Source organism: Arachis hypogaea, chromosome 16 (genome assembly GCF_003086295.3).
Source record: "Arachis hypogaea cultivar Tifrunner chromosome 16, arahy.Tifrunner.gnm2.J5K5, whole genome shotgun sequence".
NCBI classification, from domain to species: Eukaryota; Viridiplantae; Streptophyta; class Magnoliopsida; order Fabales; family Fabaceae; genus Arachis; species Arachis hypogaea.
The window spans coordinates 24,594,698-24,615,605 of NC_092051.1; the positions used below are offsets into that span (position 1 = coordinate 24,594,698).

The 20,908-nt window shown below is 35.7% G+C and overlaps 1 protein-coding gene across 1 annotated transcript; it reads left to right on the plus strand.

The window, feature by feature from the left end:
- Window positions 1–4,711: 4,711 nt before the first annotated feature.
- Window positions 4,712–6,646, plus strand: LOC112758923 (metal tolerance protein 1-like). Its single transcript, XM_025807717.3, has 2 exons — window positions 4,712–4,886; window positions 5,220–6,646. Exon 2 carries the CDS (start codon window positions 5,293–5,295, stop codon window positions 6,358–6,360), a length of 1,068 nt encoding a protein of 355 aa, XP_025663502.1. The 5' UTR covers window positions 4,712–4,886; window positions 5,220–5,292; the 3' UTR covers window positions 6,361–6,646.
- Window positions 6,647–20,908: the final 14,262 nt, after the last annotated feature.

Here is a 20,908-nt window from a genome sequence, read left to right on the forward strand (position 1 = left end):
TTTAAATTACTAAATTAACTAACTAGTTTAGTGATTGTTTACTTATTATAAGTCATTACATAAAAAAGATTGTGGGTTCAACTCTCACTTCCTTAATAAAATATATGTTATATATGAGGTGCGGGTAGAATAGAATAGGGTACACCTTCTACCCTAACTGTGAAGGCTAAAATGTATTAACATTAGTTTATTGCTCACAAGTTATAGCACTGAATTAGAGGGACATTAACATAGAAAAATGTTATATCTATTATCTTTTTATGTATTTTTTTATATTTTTTTATGTTAAAAGTTATTTATAAGAAATGAAAAAAGTTAAAATATTTTTTTTATATATCTAAAAAAATCTACAAAAGAAAATATGTACATAAAGCTGTGCAAACATTAACATAAATAATTTGCAACAGCAAATCATGGTGTGAAAGTCATTAAAAGAAGGCAGAATGTGGTGGCAAAACAGAAACTTAGATTGAATTGAGAATAGGCCTCAAGTTTATTAGATGGGCTCTATTATTCCAATAAAGTCTGGGCCGTGGTATCAAGGGAATAAAGTTCACAGCACCACAACAACCAAATAAAAAAAAAAATTAACCAACTTGGATTAGTTGAGTGGTTAGTTTACTCATCCGCTTAAACAAGTGTCGATGGTTTAAATCTTGCCTTATGTACACAGTAATCCATTGGCTAGCGACAAATCTTTAAATAAAGTTCAGATCCACAATAAATTAATCCTTGATCTATCAGGCTGAGGGATTAAAGTTGAATATGCGCTTGCTAGAATTCTTTTTAGAGTAAAACCCCTCCCCGGTCCTTAACCATTTACGAAATTGACCTGGCGCCCCCTCACCATTGGAAATTAACAACGCGGTCCTTAACCATTCTCTCCGTGTGACCAAAAGGACCCTCTTACCGGTACTTCCGGTTAAGAAGGACCTTTCGGTCACACGGAAAGAATGGTTAAGGACCGCGTTGTTATTTTCTAATGGTGAGGGGACCGGGGAGGGATTTTACTTAAAATTAGAAAATAAATAAAAAAAAGCATTGTTTTAAGTTTTGCATCTAATGCATTCTCCCATATTTTACATGTGGAGGTAGAGCAAACAACGTTAAATTTAATAGATAGTACGAAATCATTAACAACAAGACTTAACACAAAAGTGATAATTATTTGGGTTGATTAAGCATTATTATGTCTTGGATTTAGGGTTTTAAGAACGACATGTATGTTCTATATTGTTGAACTTAAAAAAAAAAGTTAGTTCAAGAGTATTATTTCATACACCTTTTCCTAAAAAAATTAAACTGCTTTTTTTATTAGTGGAATTAAATTCATCAACCATAATTTTAATAGTAGGGTTACACGTAGAGAATAAATATTCTTTTTAGATTTTTAGAAGTGATATTTGTTTTATCCAAATGTTCGTAATATGACGAATTAATTTTAATTTAATTTTACGTATTTTAATTTTGTTTATTTAGTTACTAATTTAAATTTTATGTCAGAGGATTTAGAGTTTTCTTTATTTAACCTAAAGTTGAGTGAGTTTTTTCGATTTAATTTTCAAATCAGTGAACAAATTATATTGAGGTATTTCTTTCTTGTTGCATCAAGAAATTGAATACAAAAAGAATCAGTTAATTTTTTATTCAATTTCTTGATGCAACAAGAAAGAAATACCTCAATCTAATTTGTTCACTGGTTTAGAAATTAAATCGAAGAAACTCACTCAACTTTAGGTTAAATAAAGAAAACTCTAAACCCTCTGACATAAAATTCCAATTAGTAACTAAATAAACAAAATTTAAATACGTAAAATTAAATTAAAATTAATTCGTCATATCACGAACATTTGAATGAAACAAATATCACTTCTAAAAATCTAAAAAGAATATTTAGTCTCTACGTGCAACCCTACTATTAAAATATTTAGTCCCTAACTATCTAGAAAAAGACCTGGTGTCCTCTGACCATTAGAAAATAATAATACGGTCCTTATCCATTTTCTCGTGTGACAGGAAGGACCCTCTTGCCGGTTTTCGGGTAAAAAGTAACCGGAAGTACCGGTAAGAGGGTCCTTTTGGTCACACGGAGAGAATGGTTAAGGACCGCGTTGTTAATTTCCAATGATAAGGGGGCGCCAGGTCAATTTCATAAATAGTTAGGGACCGGAGAAGGGTTTTACTCTTCTTTTTATTACTATTTATGATTATAGATTATAACTACCAAACTAACTCAAGACCCAACAAAAAAAATTACCAAATTAATTTGAATTGTTGAATATCTCTTTTCCACTCACGCAAGTGTCTGATTCAAATCTTGCTTTATGTATACAATAATTCATTAGTAAATAATAAATTTTTAAATGTAATTTAAATTTGCAACAGATTAATTGTTGGTCTATTAGATTAAAAGATTTTGTGGGCAGTAAAAAAAATATTATAGCTACCACATTAATTAGAGAAAATATTTGGCAGAAATTATTTTTAATATGAAGATAAAAATAATATTTTGGTTGAATATTGATATTTAAAGTGTATTCAGTATTGTAAATGTGCAGAAAATAAGGATACAACATGCAAGGAGGTGTTGTTACAGCTTGACATGTGTTATACACACCGTGCATATTAACTTGTAAAATTTACCCACCTATAATTACACTAAATAATCCTATTTTGAATAAAAACCCTAATATTTTTTTGGACAAATCATAATAATAAGTCAAGGGGAGCAAAATTTTATACTAATAAGTCAAAACGAAAACTGCTTCATGAATCCACCAATACACGTTTATATGTAGTTCGAACCAACTAAATTCGAACTCCATTTCTACATAATTAGAACCAGCTAGGTTCGAAATTATATACAAATACACGCACACACTAATTCGAACCAGCTAGGTTCGAATTACACACAGTAATTTGTGATCTATCAATTCGAATTCCATACAATACTCTTTTGTCCATTTTTAATAGCTCATGAATATTTTTTAATAAATTTTTTTAAATTATATTACAAAAAATATTTTATCCTATGCAAAATAATTTAAAAAAATGGCTTAAAAAATGTTAGGAGTACTATAAAAATTTGTAATGTTCTAATAACTTAGGTAAATACATGCATGTACTCAAATTTTAAATAAAATACTTTACATAGTCAATAATAATTTAGAAATGAAAGAAAATATTTTATTCCATACAAAATAATTAAAAAATATATTTTATTCTAATACAAAATAATTTTTAAAAAATGGCTTAAAAGATGTTATGAGTACTATAAAAATTTGTAATATTTTAGTGATTTAGGTAAATATATAATAAAAATATTTTTTTTAATTTCTAAATTATTATTGATTATGTAGAGTATTTCTTTAATGTCATAAGTCATTAGGATATTACAAATTTTTATAGTACTCCTAAATTATATGGTGATTCGAATTATACTCTACATAAAAATTTATAATATCTTAATGACTTAGGACATTAAAGAAATACTCTACATAGTTAATAATAATTTAGAAATTAAAAAAAAATATTTTTATCATGTATTTACCTAAATCACTATAATATTACAAACTTTTATAGTACTCATAACATCTTTTAAGCTATTTTTTTAAAATTATTTTGTATTAGAATAAAATATATTTTTTAGGTATTTTGTATGGAATAAAATATTTTCTTTCATTTCTAAATTATTATTGACTATGTAGTGTATTTTATTTAAAATTTGAGTACATGCATGTATTTACCTAAGTTATTAGAACATTACAAATTTTTATAGTGCTCCTAACAGTTTTGTAGCCATTTTTTTAAATTGTTTTGCATAGGATAAAATATTTTTTGTAGTATAATTTAAATAAATTTATTAAAAAAATTTATTAAAAAATATTCATGAGCTATTAAAAATGGACAAAAGAGTATTGTATGGAATTCGAATTGATAGATCACAAATATTTTAAAGAAGTCTCATAATTAAATATTTTGTTAACTTTTTTTAATGTATGAAATAAAATATATATTTTTTTAATTTTTAAATTATTAATTTTTTAATAAATTTTTTTAATAAACTATTAATTTCGTGGGTGTAGGAATTACTGTGTTTAATTCGAACCTAACTGGTTCGAATTAGCGTGTGTTTGTGTATAATTCAAACCCATCTGGTCCGAATTAGTGTGTGCGTATGTTTGTGTATAATTCGAACCCAACTAATTCAAATTATATAGAAATGAAGTTCAAATTTAGCTGATTCGAACTACATATAATATAAATGAAACAGTTTTTGTCTTGGCTGATTGGTGTAAAATTTTGCTCCCTTGACTTATTATTATAATTTGCCCTATTTTTTTCATATAAAAAAAATTAGACATATTTTGGAGTAGGAAAACTTGGAGCGAACAAGTGGAGATTCACGTGTTTTGGGAAATTGACAACAGTCATTCAATCTGGTTCGGAGTTGTGAAGTCAAAAGAGTGAACATCCTTCAATGGACCACCAGTTACCAGTCCCAACTACATAGCATATTAACAGTGTCTTTCTTGTTTCTATAAATAAATCGCTAAACAAATTAAGCAGACGCCATTTCTTAATCTGTCTCATTCATTCCTTTTGCCTTCTTCTCCTCCTTTTCTGTCTTCTCTCTTACGGGTTTTCACTTTTGATTAAAAAAAAAAATTCTTGGTCCCTTTTCCTTACCTGGGTTACTGGGTATAATAACCAAATAATGGGAATCGTATATTCCCCAATGATGGGAAGAGAACCTGTGTCCAGTGCTACTGCTACGCTCTGATTTTTCTTATTTCTTGTCTCTTTGCCAACCGTTGTGAATTGGCAATGCTTGAACCTAGGTCCCTGTCTTGAAGAACCAAGCTCAAGCTGAAGCTCAAATCCTTGTAAGTTCCAGTAGCAAAGTAGCAGTGGATACAGGAACTTCTTTTTCATCACTATCAATTAATCAATAAATATATCAGCCAAACCAAACTTCTGTGCTTGCTGTTTTGTTTGAGGTATTCTCTTATGATGAGAGAAAACGTCACAATCTACTAGGCTGGAAAGGGCTTATAGGAGGTTGTTTTATTTTTTTATAAGAAAAAAATGTTGTCAACAGAACAGGACTTGCATAAATTTCCATAATACAGTGTTTATTGTTGCCTAGCCTTATGATTTTGACGGATCATCAGTGTCATAATGTGCAGTCATTTGATTCTTATTGTATCTTTTTATAGGGTATTTATTCACTTGGAGACTCAAAATTTATAGTCATATTCATTCACACACACACACACCTCATCAGCACCTATGGAAGCACAAAGCCCTCGCCATTCACAAGTCATTGAAATCAGTGGAGATCTTCCTGACTTAGGAAGGAGGAACGGAGGAGTAAGTAGAAAAATTTGTGGGGAAGCAGCATGTGGGTTCTCTAAGGATTCCGAAGAGAGATCAGCTTCGATGCGAAAGCTTTTAATAGCAGTGGTGCTTTGTGTTATTTTCATGAGCGTTGAAGTAGTTGGAGGGATCAAAGCAAATAGTCTGGCAATATTAACTGATGCAGCACATTTGCTTTCAGATGTTGCAGCATTCGCAATCTCTTTGTTTTCTTTATGGGCTGCTGGATGGGAATCCAATCCTCGCCAATCATACGGGTTTTTCAGGATAGAGATTCTCGGTGCTCTGCTTTCTATCCAGTTGATATGGTTGCTTGCTGGGATTCTAGTGTATGAAGCCATTCAGAGAATTATTTCAGGGACTCGTGAGGTCAATGGCTTCTTAATGTTCCTTGTTGCTGCATTTGGTTTAGTTGTTAACATCATTATGGCTTTCTTATTGGGTCATGATCACGGCCATAGCCACAACCATGCACATGGTAGTGATCATGATCATCATGGCACAAAACACACAAAAAAGGATTCTACACCGCTTCTTGGGGAATCCAAAAATGTGAATGTGCAGGGGGCTTATCTGCATGTACTTGGAGATTCTATCCAGAGTGTGGGGGTAATGATTGGTGGAGCAATCATATGGTGGAAGCCGGAGTGGCAAATAGTTGACTTAATTTGCACTCTAGTATTTTCGGTAATTGTTTTGGGGACAACTATAAACATGCTGAGGAACATTCTGGAAGTTCTGATGGAGAGCACGCCGCGTGAAATAGACGCGGCGGAGGTCCAAAGGGGGCTGCTGGAGATGGAAGAAGTGTTGGCTGTTCATGAGTTGCATATTTGGGCCATCACTGTTGGGAAGGTTTTGCTGGCTTGCCATGTTATAGTTAGGCCAGAAGTGAATGCAGACATAGTGCTGGACAAGGTTATTGACTATATCACAAGAGTTTATAATATTAGTCATGTCACTATACAGATAGAGCGCTAGACGCTAGTTCTCTCTATCATAATAATTTTTCTAGTAATCTTTATAGATATGATTGTACTCGTGGGAAACAGAAAGAGAGTACCTAGATACCTGCCATGGTATTCTGTTTTGGAGTTTGTACTTGTCAAAATTTGTGTTACGGCAGTGTCATGGGACCACTCTTTGAAAGTTAATGCAAAATTGGTACGTACTTGGAGTGTCACGGACTTACAGTCCATGTGTAGTCAAAAATGTAAATTCACCTATGGGTAAATAAGTGATCACAGAAGAGTAACTTATTTCTGTCTATTCCCTCCAAAATTTATCACTTTACCACTTCTTTTAAAACAATTACATCAAAATTAATTACTAATATAAAATATATATTAAAATACATAATTTATATTAAAAATAAATTAAATAATATATATTTGTATCAAGATAATAAACTCGTAGTTTTTATTTTAACTCGGTCGACTATGATAAAATCGTAATTCGTAAAATCATAAGACGAAACGTAAACATAACTCGTAAATTATAAAAAAATATAAAAATATGTAAAAAAGATTAACGAATAAAATGAATTTTATAACTAATTCTTAAATTAATTTTAACAAAAAATAATTTAATAATTCATATATATATATATATATATATATATATATATATATATATATGCCATAAGCCCAAAACACCACTTGGACTTGGACAAAAAAATTTGACTAGGCTCATCTAACTAAAAGCAGTAAAACAAATAGTAAATAAAGGATATAAAAAAAATCAATAGGAGATATTCATAAAAAAAACCGATTTCAAAAAGAAAAGAACGAGGAAAAAAAGTTTAAAGTTTTCAAAAGAAAAATAAAATAAAAATAAATCAATTTCATTAATCATTTCAGTTCAATCGCCATTCTTTTTTCGATTGCCCTCTTTCATCTTTACTTTTCTTCAAATTTTTCATTTCTCACAACACCATTTCAACTCTTTACTTCTTCTTATTGTTTATGTTCAAAATAATAAATTTTTTCCAAACATATCCTTATCCTCTTTTAATAGAATAACTCCTATTGAAGTAAAGAAATAGAAAAAAAAGACATAGTGGGTTACACACATCAGAAGCAAAGACTGAGAAGGAAAAATGGAGGAAAATCGAAGGTTCTAACACCTTCTCAGCACATTATGCTTGAGATTCAAGTTGAGTTCTGTATTGCACAGCAAATCAAATTTTGGTCTAACTTTTTTCTCCAACCGTAGATTGCTTGCAAAATTGCGATTCTGACAACTCTGCGATTTTTTCTGGCGTTTCTGTGCATAATCAACTCCAATGACTCGAGTAGTAGAAGCGTGACGGAAAGAGAAAAAAAACGTAAACTCGTACGTTTTCGCGAGTCAACTCGCGATTCTGTCTACCTTGATTTGTATACAAATATATAATAATTAATTTTAGTAGTTAATTTTAATATATAAATAAAATTTTTAATTATTATTATATATAATATGTGTATTTTGGATTAAATATGTGCTAGTATATTAGACACAAAAGAATTATATGGCAATAACTTAGGATGTATAATTTGCATTGTAATATAAGTAGTAGCATGTAGCGTTTAAAAAAAATAAAAAATAAAACGGTATAAATACATAATTAAAAATGTAATAAAAGTGTAATTAAAAAATGTAATAAAAGTGTAATTAAGATGAGTTGGACTAAAATAAGAATAATAAACTAGTCCATGTAAAAGTGGCTCAAGTAAAATAAAATTATAATTGACTTTTAGTTTTATCAAATATTATCGAACAAGTTTAAAATATCAAAATTTTAAAGTATGTAATTGAATATTAACTTTTATATAATGTAATTATTGATTTGATATATATGTTATAAATTATATTTTGTTAATTTTTATTATATTATATTTTAATTTATTTTACATTTAATTTAGTCCATTTTTATAAATTTTTTAGTTCTGCCATTGTTCCAAAATATTTTGGCAGCGTTAGTTTTTAGAGACTGGAATTAAGCATTGAGACTTAATATTATGTTTGGTGGCCAAAGACTGGAATTAAAATTTCAATTCAAACAAAAAAGTTCAATTTCTTCAGTACTTTTAAAAAATGGGGACACATGAAATGAAATTTATAGGGATGAAGACTGAAACTTTAATAACATTTATTTTCGAAAATACTCATTCAACTTTTCAAATTCTCATTCTACCCCTTCCACCATTTTCACCTCTCTAACTAACCTTCCCCTACCTTATTTCTGGCGACATTTTTGATAACAGATGTGGTAGCTCTGCACACTCAGGCAGATGATCTTGATGACGACGCTTGGGATAGAAGACGCAGCAATGCTGGCTCCTTCTTGCTCCAGTCGCATTCTCCCTCTCCATTCTCACTTTCAAGTATGTCGGTTGACTTCAAAAGCAGCAATGACAGTTCGGTGGCAGCGCAAGTGCAAAGGCGGCAGCTTTCTTCAACCACAATGGCGTCAGCGAGTTCCAACAACAGCAGCGGTCTTGACGACGATGACCTTCTCCCTCCTTATTTCTCATTTTCACTGGAACTCTCTCTCTTAGATTCGGCCTCCTTTCTCTCCGATTTTTGTGTGGAAACGCCATTTCTCGCTCCCTTTCCCTCTTCTTTCTTTCCTTGTTCTTCTTTCCTAGTTTTTTCTCCCTCTCTATTTTCTTTATTTCTTTTCCAACTTCTCTCTTTCTCTTTTTTTTTTTATCTTTAATTTTTTATTTAACAAAGGTATTTAAGTAATTTTATTTGTTTCAATCTTTATATTTTTCTTAAACCAAATAGAATATTGAAATATAACACAATCATATATATTTTATACCAAACACAATACAAAAACTTAATTTAGTCTGCCTTTCTTAATCTCTGTCTCTCTGTCTCAATTTTTCTTCTAAATACAGCTTTTACATTTTTTCTTGTTCACAAATACTTAGTGATATACATTTACGAGTGTAATGATCTAATTTTGATTAAAGATTTCTTCTTTCTTATTTAGAAGGATCAATTACTTAGTGATATACATTTACGAGATTTCTTAATGGCACTTACAATATCATTTTAGAAAGAAAATCCATCAACAACTTCTACGCAGTGGTCTTCACAAAGTTCCTGATAATGAAGTTTTGGACGGACGAGGGAAACATAGGTGTAACACCCTACCACACAGAACTTTACGCTATAATCGTAAATTAAAGGTGGTGACACATTATGACACCTAAAAGATATATATTTTGAAAAAATATTATATACTAGGAGCTCGTGAAGAAGAGATAACAGAACAAAAATTGCATCACACTTGAAAACGTCAACAATATATAAAAACAACATATATATATATGAGATTCAAAAGGAGATACATAACAATACTAGTCTCGATCTGCAAAGACAAGGCCAACTAGAAAGTATAATACAACTCAGAAGTAAATAAAATATAGCTTGTTTCTCTATAAACCAGCCTCTAAGAGGGATATACATATGTGATGCGTGAGCATCTTTACTATCTTTTTCTAGTGAATTTACATTCAATTTATTGAGTTTAATCAAGAATTAACTGTCTTTTAGTCACTATGGATGCTACTTTGAGTCATGTGCAATTTTGTTTATTTTAGGTAGCATTCGGCTGGATTTGATGGAGTTTCTGCAGAAAAAGAGAAGAAGACGAATGATGCTGTTAACCCTGACCTCTCTGCACTCAAACCTCAATAACTCGAGTTACAGAAGTCTAATGGACGTGATTTTAGTGGCGTTGGAAAGCTAACTTCCAGAGCTTTCCAACGATGTATAATAGTCCATACTTCTTTGCCACTAAGTCAGCAAGGGTGGCACCTAACTTGACGTTTCTCAAGTTAGGCGCCAAGATCAACTAACTCCATATACCAAGCGGCCAAGGTGGCGCCTAACTTGAGAAAGTTAGGCACCAGGATGAGAGAGAGGCGTCCAAGACACACTGCCAAGGCTGCGCCTAACTTGAGAAATTTCAAGTTAGGCGCAAGGCACAACAACAACACGCTACATTGGTTTTGCACTCTTCAAGTAAGGCGCAGCCTCTCCTCAAGTTAGACACAGCACTCAAGCCTTCCACGCCATTCCTCACTGCACCATTCAAGTTAGGCGCAACCCTTTACCAAGTTAGGCCTGGACATTAATGAGACAAGTGGTCCCCATTCGTCCTCAAGGATCACACGGATTGTTTACTTTTAATTCTGATTAAACCGTATTTTATTTAAAAATAGGAAAAGATATTATTTAGTTTTAGAAAATATAATTTACATTAAGTAGGATTAGATATAAAAAGGAAAAAGAATCAGCCCTTCAGGTTCATCTCTTCTACCTTCTTCTACCTTATTCCGCAATTTACAGTTTTACAGAATCCTAGTTTTCTCTTTGAACCATGAGCAACTAAACCTCCACTGTTAAGGTTAGGAGCTCTGTCTATTGTATGGATTGATACTATTATTTTTCTATTTTAATTCATGTACTGATTTCTATTTCAAGAATTATTTTCGTTCTTTATCTTATGAATCTGGGTGGAACGAAAGTATGACCATTGTTCTAATTGAGTTCTTGTATAACTTGGAAAAGCTCTTTACTTGAACAATAGCTTGAAAACAATTTCTCCTAAATTTCTAATTATCTGGACTTAACGGGATACGTGACATATAATCCTCTTATATTTGGGTAATTAGAGTTTTTGTGGCATATAACTAGAATTGAACTTCACCCTCTAATTGGAATCAAATGACCAAGGAATTGGCGGTTGATGAAGGTTAGGGGAGACTAAAAAGGAGGGTTTAGTCACATATAGTTTGTCATGAATTGAATCTTGCATGATTAAAATAGTTAGTAAGAAAAGTCAATCCGGAAGATAGATATCTCTGAAGCCTTAACTGTTTCTCCATATATATTTCACAACTTGTTTACTGTCTGTTTTCTAATTCTCTGAATTACTGTTTGATGCAATTGAACTCTCAACACTCTTTTCTGTTTGTCTAACTAAGTAAATCACTTAACCATTGTTGCTTAATCCATCAATCCTCGTGGGATCGACCCTAATTCACTTGAGGTACTACTTGGTACGATCCGGTGCACTTGCCGGTTAGTTTGTGGTTACAAATTCCGCACCAAGTTTTTGGCGCCGTTGCCGGAGATTGACTGTGATTGACAACTACTGGTTGTTTGATTTCTTAGATTAGGCGTTTTCGCTTTAATTTCATTTAACTTATTTCTTTAAATTTAAAAAAAAAATATTTTGATTTATTTTATTTAAATTTTTTCTCTTAATTTCTGAAATTAAGTTTGGTGTCCCCTTAGTTATTTTATTTTTCCTAGTTATTTTATTTATTGAGTTTAAATTTTATACTCCTTTTTGCTTATTAGTTATTTTATTTTCTTAATTATTCAGTTTATTTTCTTTATTTTATTTTTCTTTTATTTTTGTTTTCTTTTATATTTTGTTTTATTTTCCTTTATGTTCTTTCTTCTTTGCTTGTCTGTTTACCACATGGTGCGTTTAATTCTGTTTGGTGCTTTGTGCTAAGAAAAAATAATGGAGAGAGATCACATGGGTTATTACTCACACCCAAGGAGTGATTCTTATTATTGTGGATGGAGGAACTCCCCGAATTTTGGTTGGCAAAGTCAAAACCAAAGAAATTTCAGTGCTCCATGTTCCAACTATCAAGAACCATTATCTCCATATTCATACCAAGAACCACCACCTCTATATCCAAATCAAGAACCATCATCTTTCTACCCATATCAAGAGCCACCGTCTCCCTATTCATACCAAGAACTGATAAACCACTATTTTATGGTTTATCTTGTGCTAATTTGAGTGGTGTTTATCAAGTCTTTGCACACTTATTCATACAATTTGCATGATTTTTATAATTCCTTTCCAATTTTGTTCTATGGTTGAAAACTTGCTTCCTAAACCTTTAAATTGTGTATTTTAATTCCCCTTTATACCATTCGATGCCGTGATCTGTGTGCTAAGTGTTTTCAGGCTATATAGGGTAGGAATGGCTTAAAGGATGGAGAGGAAGCTTGCAAAAATAGAAGGAGCACAAGAAATAAAGGAGATAACCAGCGAGGATCGATGCGTGCGCGTACCTGACGCGTGCGCGTGATTTGGAGATTTTCACAGCGACGCGTGCGCGTACCTGACGCGTATGCGTGACAAGTGAGATTGCACAGCGACGCGTGCACGTACCTGACGCGTACGCATGACACGCGAAGAAGACCATCGACGCGTACGCGTGACTGACGCGTACGCGTGACGTGCGCCACGTGCAGAAATCGCAAAAAACGCTAGGGGCAATTTTGGGCTGAGTTTGGACCCAGTTTTCGGCCCAGAAACGTAGACTAGAGCCAGGGGACAAGCAGAGACTCAACACACATTCACATTTACACAATTTTAGTTTTTAGTTTTGAATCTTAGAGAGAAAATACTACTTCCTCTAGGGTTCTTCACATTCATAGTTTGAGTTTTATGCTTTTGATTTGGATATTGAGAAGAGTTACTACCTCCATTGAAGTTTCCGTCATTCTAGTTTGTTTCCTTATTTCCTTACTCTTTTAATCACCCATTAACCCTCTTTTAATCACCCGTTAACTCTTTTATGAATACTCAAGTGTTGATTTTAATTGGAAGTTGTTGACCAACTCTCTAGTCACTAACGCTAATCCTTCCATAGGAGAGGATTAGGACTTGTGAATCAGAGTTGGCTCAATTACTTGACTTTCCTTTATTCGGTAAGGGTTAACTAAGTAAAAACAACAACCTCTTACTATTATACTTGAGAGAATCCAACAAGGATAGAACTTCCAATTAATCTTCTCCCGGTCAAGGTTTTTATTTTAATTATATAAATTCTCTCGTTAATTTTTATTGTTTTAATTTATAATCATTTATTTTTCCATTCTCAAACTCTTTAAAATTTCTCGAAAAATTCCTGACTAATAAAATAACATCCTTTTGTCAACTCGTTGGGAGACGACCTGGGAATTCTACTCCCAGTATTTTATTCTTAAATTATGACAAATCTTTCTAAATTGATAAGCAGAATTTTCGTCGGTTAAGAACTGTACTTGTAACGCTGTTCTTATTATAAATTCTTAATTGGCAATTTTTCGCATGTCAATTTTTGGCGCCGTTGCCGGGGAGTAGCAACAGTGTGCTAAATTATTGGTTGGTGTAAATATTTTTAATTTTACATATTTGCATATTTTATTTTATTTTATTACCATGAGCTGTATGTTTCTTTCATTGAATGACGCGTTCACTACCTGATCCGAGCTTAGCCGCGTTTGTCCTGAAATTGAAAGAACTATTTCACGTATTAGGCGAGTCCGGCGTCAGTTAGCCTCTGAGGATGGTGAAGTGGTTACTACCAATTCACCAGTCTTATCTGAGAGCGAATCTGAAGTGCCATTTGAGGAAGAAACAAGCTCCTCTTCTTCTGATTCTGTTGATTTACGTGTAGGTAATATGGCAGAGCCCAGAAGGATTACTCTCCAGGAAGCAGGAGCTCCAGACTTTACACTGCAACCGTATCAAGCGCGTCATCCAAATCTATCTGTAGATTTTGAACTGAAGACTGCGCTAATCTACCTAATACCCAAGTTTCATGGCTTACCTGCTCAAGAGACTATCAAGCACCTTAGAGATTTTCAGACAGCCTGCTTAACTGCTAGGCGTCATGGTGCGGATGAGACTACTATTTGGCTATATGCCTTCCCGTTCTCTCTTGAGGAAAAGGCAAGGGAGTGGTTCTACACTCAACCTGAAGAAGTCGTTAACAATTGGGATCTGCTCAGAAGGGAGCTCCTAGACAAATACTTTCCAGCTAAAGTTACAGATAGACTGAGGAAAGAAATTTCCTTCATTATCCAAGGCGAGTCAGAGACTCTCTACGAGTATTTGGAACGTTTCAGGAATCTCCTAGACTCATGTTCCCACCACAAGATTGACCAGTTGGTGTTGATTAGCTATTTCACACAAGGCATGAAGCCTCAAGACATGAGTACATTAGATGCTGCGAGTAATGGCTCTCTGAAGGTACAAGATGGCGACAGAAGCGTGGCAACTGATCACCGATCTAGCTAAGTTTACCCAGAATGCAAAGCACAGGAACAACCGTCCCAAGGCTATTGCGAAGGTTTCCTCTAGTAGTGAGACTCTGGGAGAGATGACCAACATATTGAAGCAGCTACAGCTGAATCAACAACAACCTCAGCCTCCCCCACAACAACAGTGTCAACAGCTGGTTCCTCAGAGAGTGTGTGGAATATGTGCCTTCTATACTCATTACACTGATGAGTGTCCGCAGCTCCAACAAGAAGACAACACCTTGGCAGCTACCCATAATTTCTACGACCACCCGAATCAAGGATGCTATCAACAAGGCAGCAACTATAACCAAGGTGGGAACTACAATCAAGGTTGGCAAGACAACTCCAATCAGGGATGGAGAGATAATTCCAACAAAGGGTGGAGAGACAACTCTAACCAAGGATAGATGGACAACTACAACCGAGGAGGCAGAGACAATGGTGGAAATCAGAGGTGGAACGACAACAACAGACAGCAGAACCAAAACCAGCCTTATCGAGCACCTCACCAAAGGCAGTCCCAAGCGCCTCAGAACAACCAACAGCAGGCCCCTCAAATCACTTACCCCCCTTCTTTCTCAAATGATGAGATGCTTCGCTCTATTACTCAAGGACAACAAGACATTCAGAATACAATTAACTCTTCCATAAATGGTCTTAGCTCCACCATACAAGCTCTCATCTCCCGGATGGAATCACTAACTACCCCCCAACAATCAACCTTCAAGCTCCAGTGCACTTCCTTCTCAACCCTTACTTAACCCAAAGGGTGGAATCAATGCCATTACTTTGAGGTCCGGAACCACACTGCGAGATGAAGTTGCAAGAGAAGCCATTCCCATTCCTTTTCCACACCTTGCTAGGAAATCCAGAAAGCAGATGGAGCTAGACCCCAACATGGTGGAGATCTTCAAAAAGGTTGAGGTAACGATTCCCCTTTTTGATGCCATTCACCAAGTACCTAAGTATGCTAAGTTTCTAAAAGATTTATGCATGAATAAAGATAAAATACATGATTTAGAAACTATTCCTCTAGGTAGCTTTATTTCTGCTTTAATGGGTACTGTACCGGAAAAATGTAGTGATCCGGTCCCATGCATGGTTACCATTACTATTGAGTGTATACAATTTTTTGACTTTATGTGTGATCTAGGTGCATGTGTTAGTATTATGCCATTATCTGTATATGATGCCTTGAGGCTCCCTCCTTTAAAAAGGTCGGCAGCACGTTTTGTTTTGGAAGATAAAAGCATAATCTCGGTGGTTGGATTTGCTAAGGACGTGCTGGTGAGCATTAAGGGGCTAACATTTCCTATTGACTTCTACATCTTGGAGATGTCCCCTAATGACTCAGGAAGACCATCATCCATCCTGCTTGGAAGGCCATTTCTAAAGACTTCAAGGTTCAAATTGGATGCCTTCTCAGGAACTTACTCTTTTGAGATAGATGGCAGAGTAGTGAGCTTCAACCTGGATGAAGCCATGAAGCACCCTCTGGAAGATCACTCCATCTTCCAGTGTGACATCATTGATGAAACTGTAGCTGAAGTTCACCAAGAAGAAGTAGAAGAGATACACATGGAGCAAGGTGCAAGTGTGGGAAAGCCCTCTGAACAAAATGAAGACACCTTGCCACCACCACTAGCTCCAGATGACCAAGTGCCTAGCCATGAGCAGAAAATGGAGTTGAATCCCCTTCCACCCCACCTCAAGTATGCTTACCTTGAGGATAATCAGAAGCTCCCAGTTATTATTGCAAGGGAACTCACTTCCCAACAAGAGGAGCAACTGCTTAGTGTGCTGAGAAGACACAAGAAAGTAATTGGGTGGAGCTTGGCGGATATAATAGGCATCAGCCCTCAAATTTGTGAGCACCGGATATTTTTAGAAGAGGGAACAAGGCCTGTCCGTCAACCTCAAAGGTGGTTGAACCCCACCATCTTAGAAATTGTCAAGAAGGAAGTGACTAAATTGCTTGAAGCTGATATCATCTATCCAATATCAGATAGTGAATGGGTTAGCCCAGTACAAGTGGTGCCCAAGAAGTCTGGAGTCACAACAGTAAGGAAGGAGCATGGAGAGCTCCTGACAACTAGAGTGCAGAACTCCTAGAGGGTGTGCATTGATTACAGGCACCTCAACCAGGCTACTCGCAAGGATCACTACCCCCTGCCCTTTATCGATCAGATGCTTGATCGCCTGTCAGGTAAATCACACTACTATTTTCTAGATGGTTACACTGGCTATTTTCAAATTCATATAGCTCCTGAAGATCAGGAGAAGACTACTTTTACATGTCTTTTTGGAACGTAAGCATACAAGAAGATGCCTTTTGGCTTATGTAATGCACCGGTTACTTTCCAAAGATGCATGATGAGTATTTTTTCCGATCTTATTGAGAGCTGTATAGAAGTTTTCATGGATGACTTTAGTGTGTATGGTGATTCTTTTAACCTTTGCTTGGATAGTTTAGCTAGAGTATTAGACAGATGTGTTAGTTTAAACCTTGTATTAAATTTTGAAAAATGTCATTTTATGGTAAAACAAGGTATTGTTCTAGGACATGTTGTTTCTAATATTGGTATTTCTATAGATCCAGCAAAGGTAGATATGATTTCTAGTTTACCTTACCCCTCCTCCGTGAGGGAAGTCCGTTTGTTCCTTAGTTATGCAGGTTTCTACCGGAAATTTATTAAGGACTTCAGCAAGGTAGCATTGCCTTTATCCAGACTGCTGCAGAAGGATGTTGAGTTCGAGCTGAGTGAAGACTGCATGGAAGCGTTTGATAAGCTGAATATCGCCTTGACTCAAGCTCCGATTGTGAGAGGACCAGACTGGAGCCAGCCTTTTGAGATTATGTGTGATGCCTCCAACCATGCAGTAGGAGCGGCGCTGACTCAGCGCGAAGGTAAGGACCCTTTTATAATTGCTTATGCTTCTAAGACTTTAGACGCTGCTCAGTCTAATTATACTACCACTGAAAAAGAGCTTCTGGCTATTGTTTTTGCTCTGGATAAATTTTGAGCCTATTTACTTGGTACTAAAGTGGTGGTATACTCAGATCATGCAGCTCTAAAATATTTATTAGCTAAAAAAGAGTCCAAATCAAGGTTAATACGTTGGATATTATTGTTGCAAGAATTTGATTTAGAAATCAAAGATAGGAGTGGTTCCCAGAATTTAGTGGCGGACCACTTGAGTCTCCTAGAGCACATTAAGAATGACTCCACTCCTATCAATGATGCTTTTCCATTTGATAACTTGCACACAATATCTGAAGTAGTTCCTTGGTACGCACCTATAGCTAATTATCTGGTTAGTCGTACCTTCCCTCCTAATTTTACTAAGCATCAAAGGAACAATCTGAAAAGTGAGTCCAAATATTATATATGGGATGACCCATATTTATGGAGGTATGGTGCTGACCAGATAATTAGAAGGTGTGTGCCTCAATTAGAATTCCAGTCAATTTTAGAGGCTTGCCACTCTTCTGAGAGTGGTGGACATTTTGGCCCTCAAAGAACAGCTAGAAAAATTTTAGACTGTGGATTCTGGTGGCCCACTCTTTTTCAGAATGCTACTGCCTTCTGTAAATCTTGCCCCTATGCCAAAGGTTTGGGAATATATCTAAGAGGGATGAGATGCCCCAACAGCTTATGTTGTTCTGTGAAATTTTTTATGTTTGGGGCATTGACTTCATGAGTCCATTTCCAAACTCTAGTGGTTTCTTATACATATTGTTAGCTGTAGATTATGTTTCTAAATGGGTGGAAGCAATTCCTACCCGTACTGATGATGCTAACGTTGTTGTCTCCTTTGTTAAAAATCATATTATCTGTCGCTTTGGATCACCACGAGCAATCGTGAGTGATCAATGCACTCACTTTTGTAACAGGAGATTAACAGGTCTACTGAAGAAACATGGCATTGTTCACAAGGTAGCAACAGCTTACCATCCTCAGACTAATGGGCAAGCCGAGGTGTCTAACAGAGAGATAAAGTGCATACTGGAGAAGATTGTCAAGCCTCATAGGAAGGACTGGAGCACCAGGCTTGTAGACGCGCTTTAGGCTTATCAGATAGCATACAAGACACCAATCGAAATGAGTCCCTTTTGCCTAGTATACGGAAAGGCTTGTCACCTTCCAGTGGAGGTGGAACACAAGAATTTCTGGGTTGTAAGGGATTGCAACATGGGATTTGAGAAAGTCGGTGCTGAAAGAAAGCTACAACTAGCAGAACTAGAGATCCTTCGACTCGAAGCATATGACAACTCCAGGCTATACAAAGAGAGAGTGAAGGCTGTGCACGACAAGCATATCAAGAGAAGAGAGTTCAGACCTGGGGAGCTAGTTCTCCTTTACAACTCAAGGTTGAGGCTCATGCCAAGCAAGCTGCGATCAAGATGGGAAGCCCATATAGAGTAGAGAAGGCAGAGCCATACATAGTCTTCCACCTGAGTCATCCCTCAAGCTCCAAATTCATCAAAGTCAATAGCCACCGCTTGAAGCTGTATCATGGTGAGAAAATGAAGGACAATAAAGAGCTAGAGGTCTTCCTTTTGGAGGATCCACCAGCAAAAGAAGATTGAGCTTGTGGACCGTCCAACTTAAGGACGTAAAAGTAAAGTGCTGGGTGGGAGACAACCCACCATGGTATGATCGTCCCTTTTCATTCTTAGTTTTATTTTATTTTGTTTTTATCAGTATTCATTCATAATTTCTGCATAATCACCTACATTCTACATAAAAAAAAACGCATTCGACGTGCGAGCGTCCACGACGTGTACGCGTCATATGTGAATGCGAGAATAATAGGAATTGAACAGAGAGTTGGGCAGGAGTGGCACTGGAAGCGTGCTTTGTGCACAAGCAAGCCCACGCGCCTGACGTGTGCGCATCGCTTGCGCTTTCAGCAGCCCACGCGTAAGCGTCCTTGACGCGTACGCGTGACCGTGGAAATCAGCGTAAATCGCGTGCTGAACAGAGAGTTGTGATGGTTTGGGGCTGGAATTGTGCTAGAAGCACAAACCCTATCACGCATACGCGTGCCTGACGCGTGCGCGTGCCTGACGCGTGCGCGTGCCTGACGCGTGCACATGCCTGACGTGCACGCGTCGTATGCAATTTTGGCCCAGCCCAGACTGAACAGAGAGTTGTGCGTGTGCGGGACTGCCTTCGCGCGCTTGGCACAAGCCATGTCACGCGTATGCGTCCCAGACGCTTACGCGTCGCTTGAATTTTACGCGAACCACGCGTATGCGTGTTGTACGCGTACGCGTCTCATGCGCCGCATGGTTAAACCAGTACGCCGCCTGATTTAAATTATTCACTCTCCCAAATCCTACTTCTTTTTCATTCCTCATTCTTTCTTCTTTCTTTCTTCTTCCTTCTTTCTTCATTATTCCTTCTTACTATCTACTACTTTCTTCCTCCCTTTTTTTTTCATCTTCTACCTCAGGTTCTTTTCTTCCTCTCCTTTACTCTTTCCCTTCTTCTTTCAATTATTGCATTTACTTCTTTTCCTTTCTTCTCAATTTTTCTTTTAGCTTAGTTATATATGGTTTCTTTTTCTTTCTTTTATCATGCATTTTTTTATGTTGGTATTGGAGCTTTATTTGGATAGTACCTTATTATTATTGAGCTTGTGTCTCTTATGAGGAGTGATTTGATAACTGACATGTAAATTTAGCTCTCATATACATTTGGATTCATTATTTTCATACCTATTTTAACTTACACACCAAGTGTTTGTGAAAAAGCTCTTATGGCATTTTGAATCCTATTTTCTTTTACTCTTTCACTTGAATGCCTCTTTTTTCACAACATTTGTAATCCACATGTATTTGGGATTATCATTTACAATTGTCATCTTACAAGTGCTCTTTAATTTGGCATATTTAATCGTTGATGCTTGAGTTATGCTTCTCATGCCTCTTTCTACATGCCATAAACCCTCTTGCATCTAATTATTCTGAATTGCCTTCTTGACCTTAATTGATGTCTTACCTACATATTGTAGCTACCATGTATTTAAGCTATTATCTTCTCTTTGGAATTCATTATCACTTGGAATTTTCTCCCTCCTATTTTTAGTTTTATATATATATATATATATATATATATATAACAATCTTCCTCTTTCTTTCTTCCTTAGGAATGAGTACCATGAAAGGCAAAGAGAAGGCCATTGATAAGACACCGGCAAGGAGAGGAACCAAGAGAGCTCCGGCTAAGGCACCACCATCTACCAGCGTCAAGCCGCCAACAAAGTGGGTGAAGAGGATCATTAAAGTTGATGAAGCAGAAAAAGCCTTTCCCGCAAGGGACTCCACATGGTTCACTAACCGTTATTGCGAACAGATATTTCCCATCCTAGCCGAGAGGAACTACAACAATGAGCATCTACTCATTGTCCCAACACACTTTGT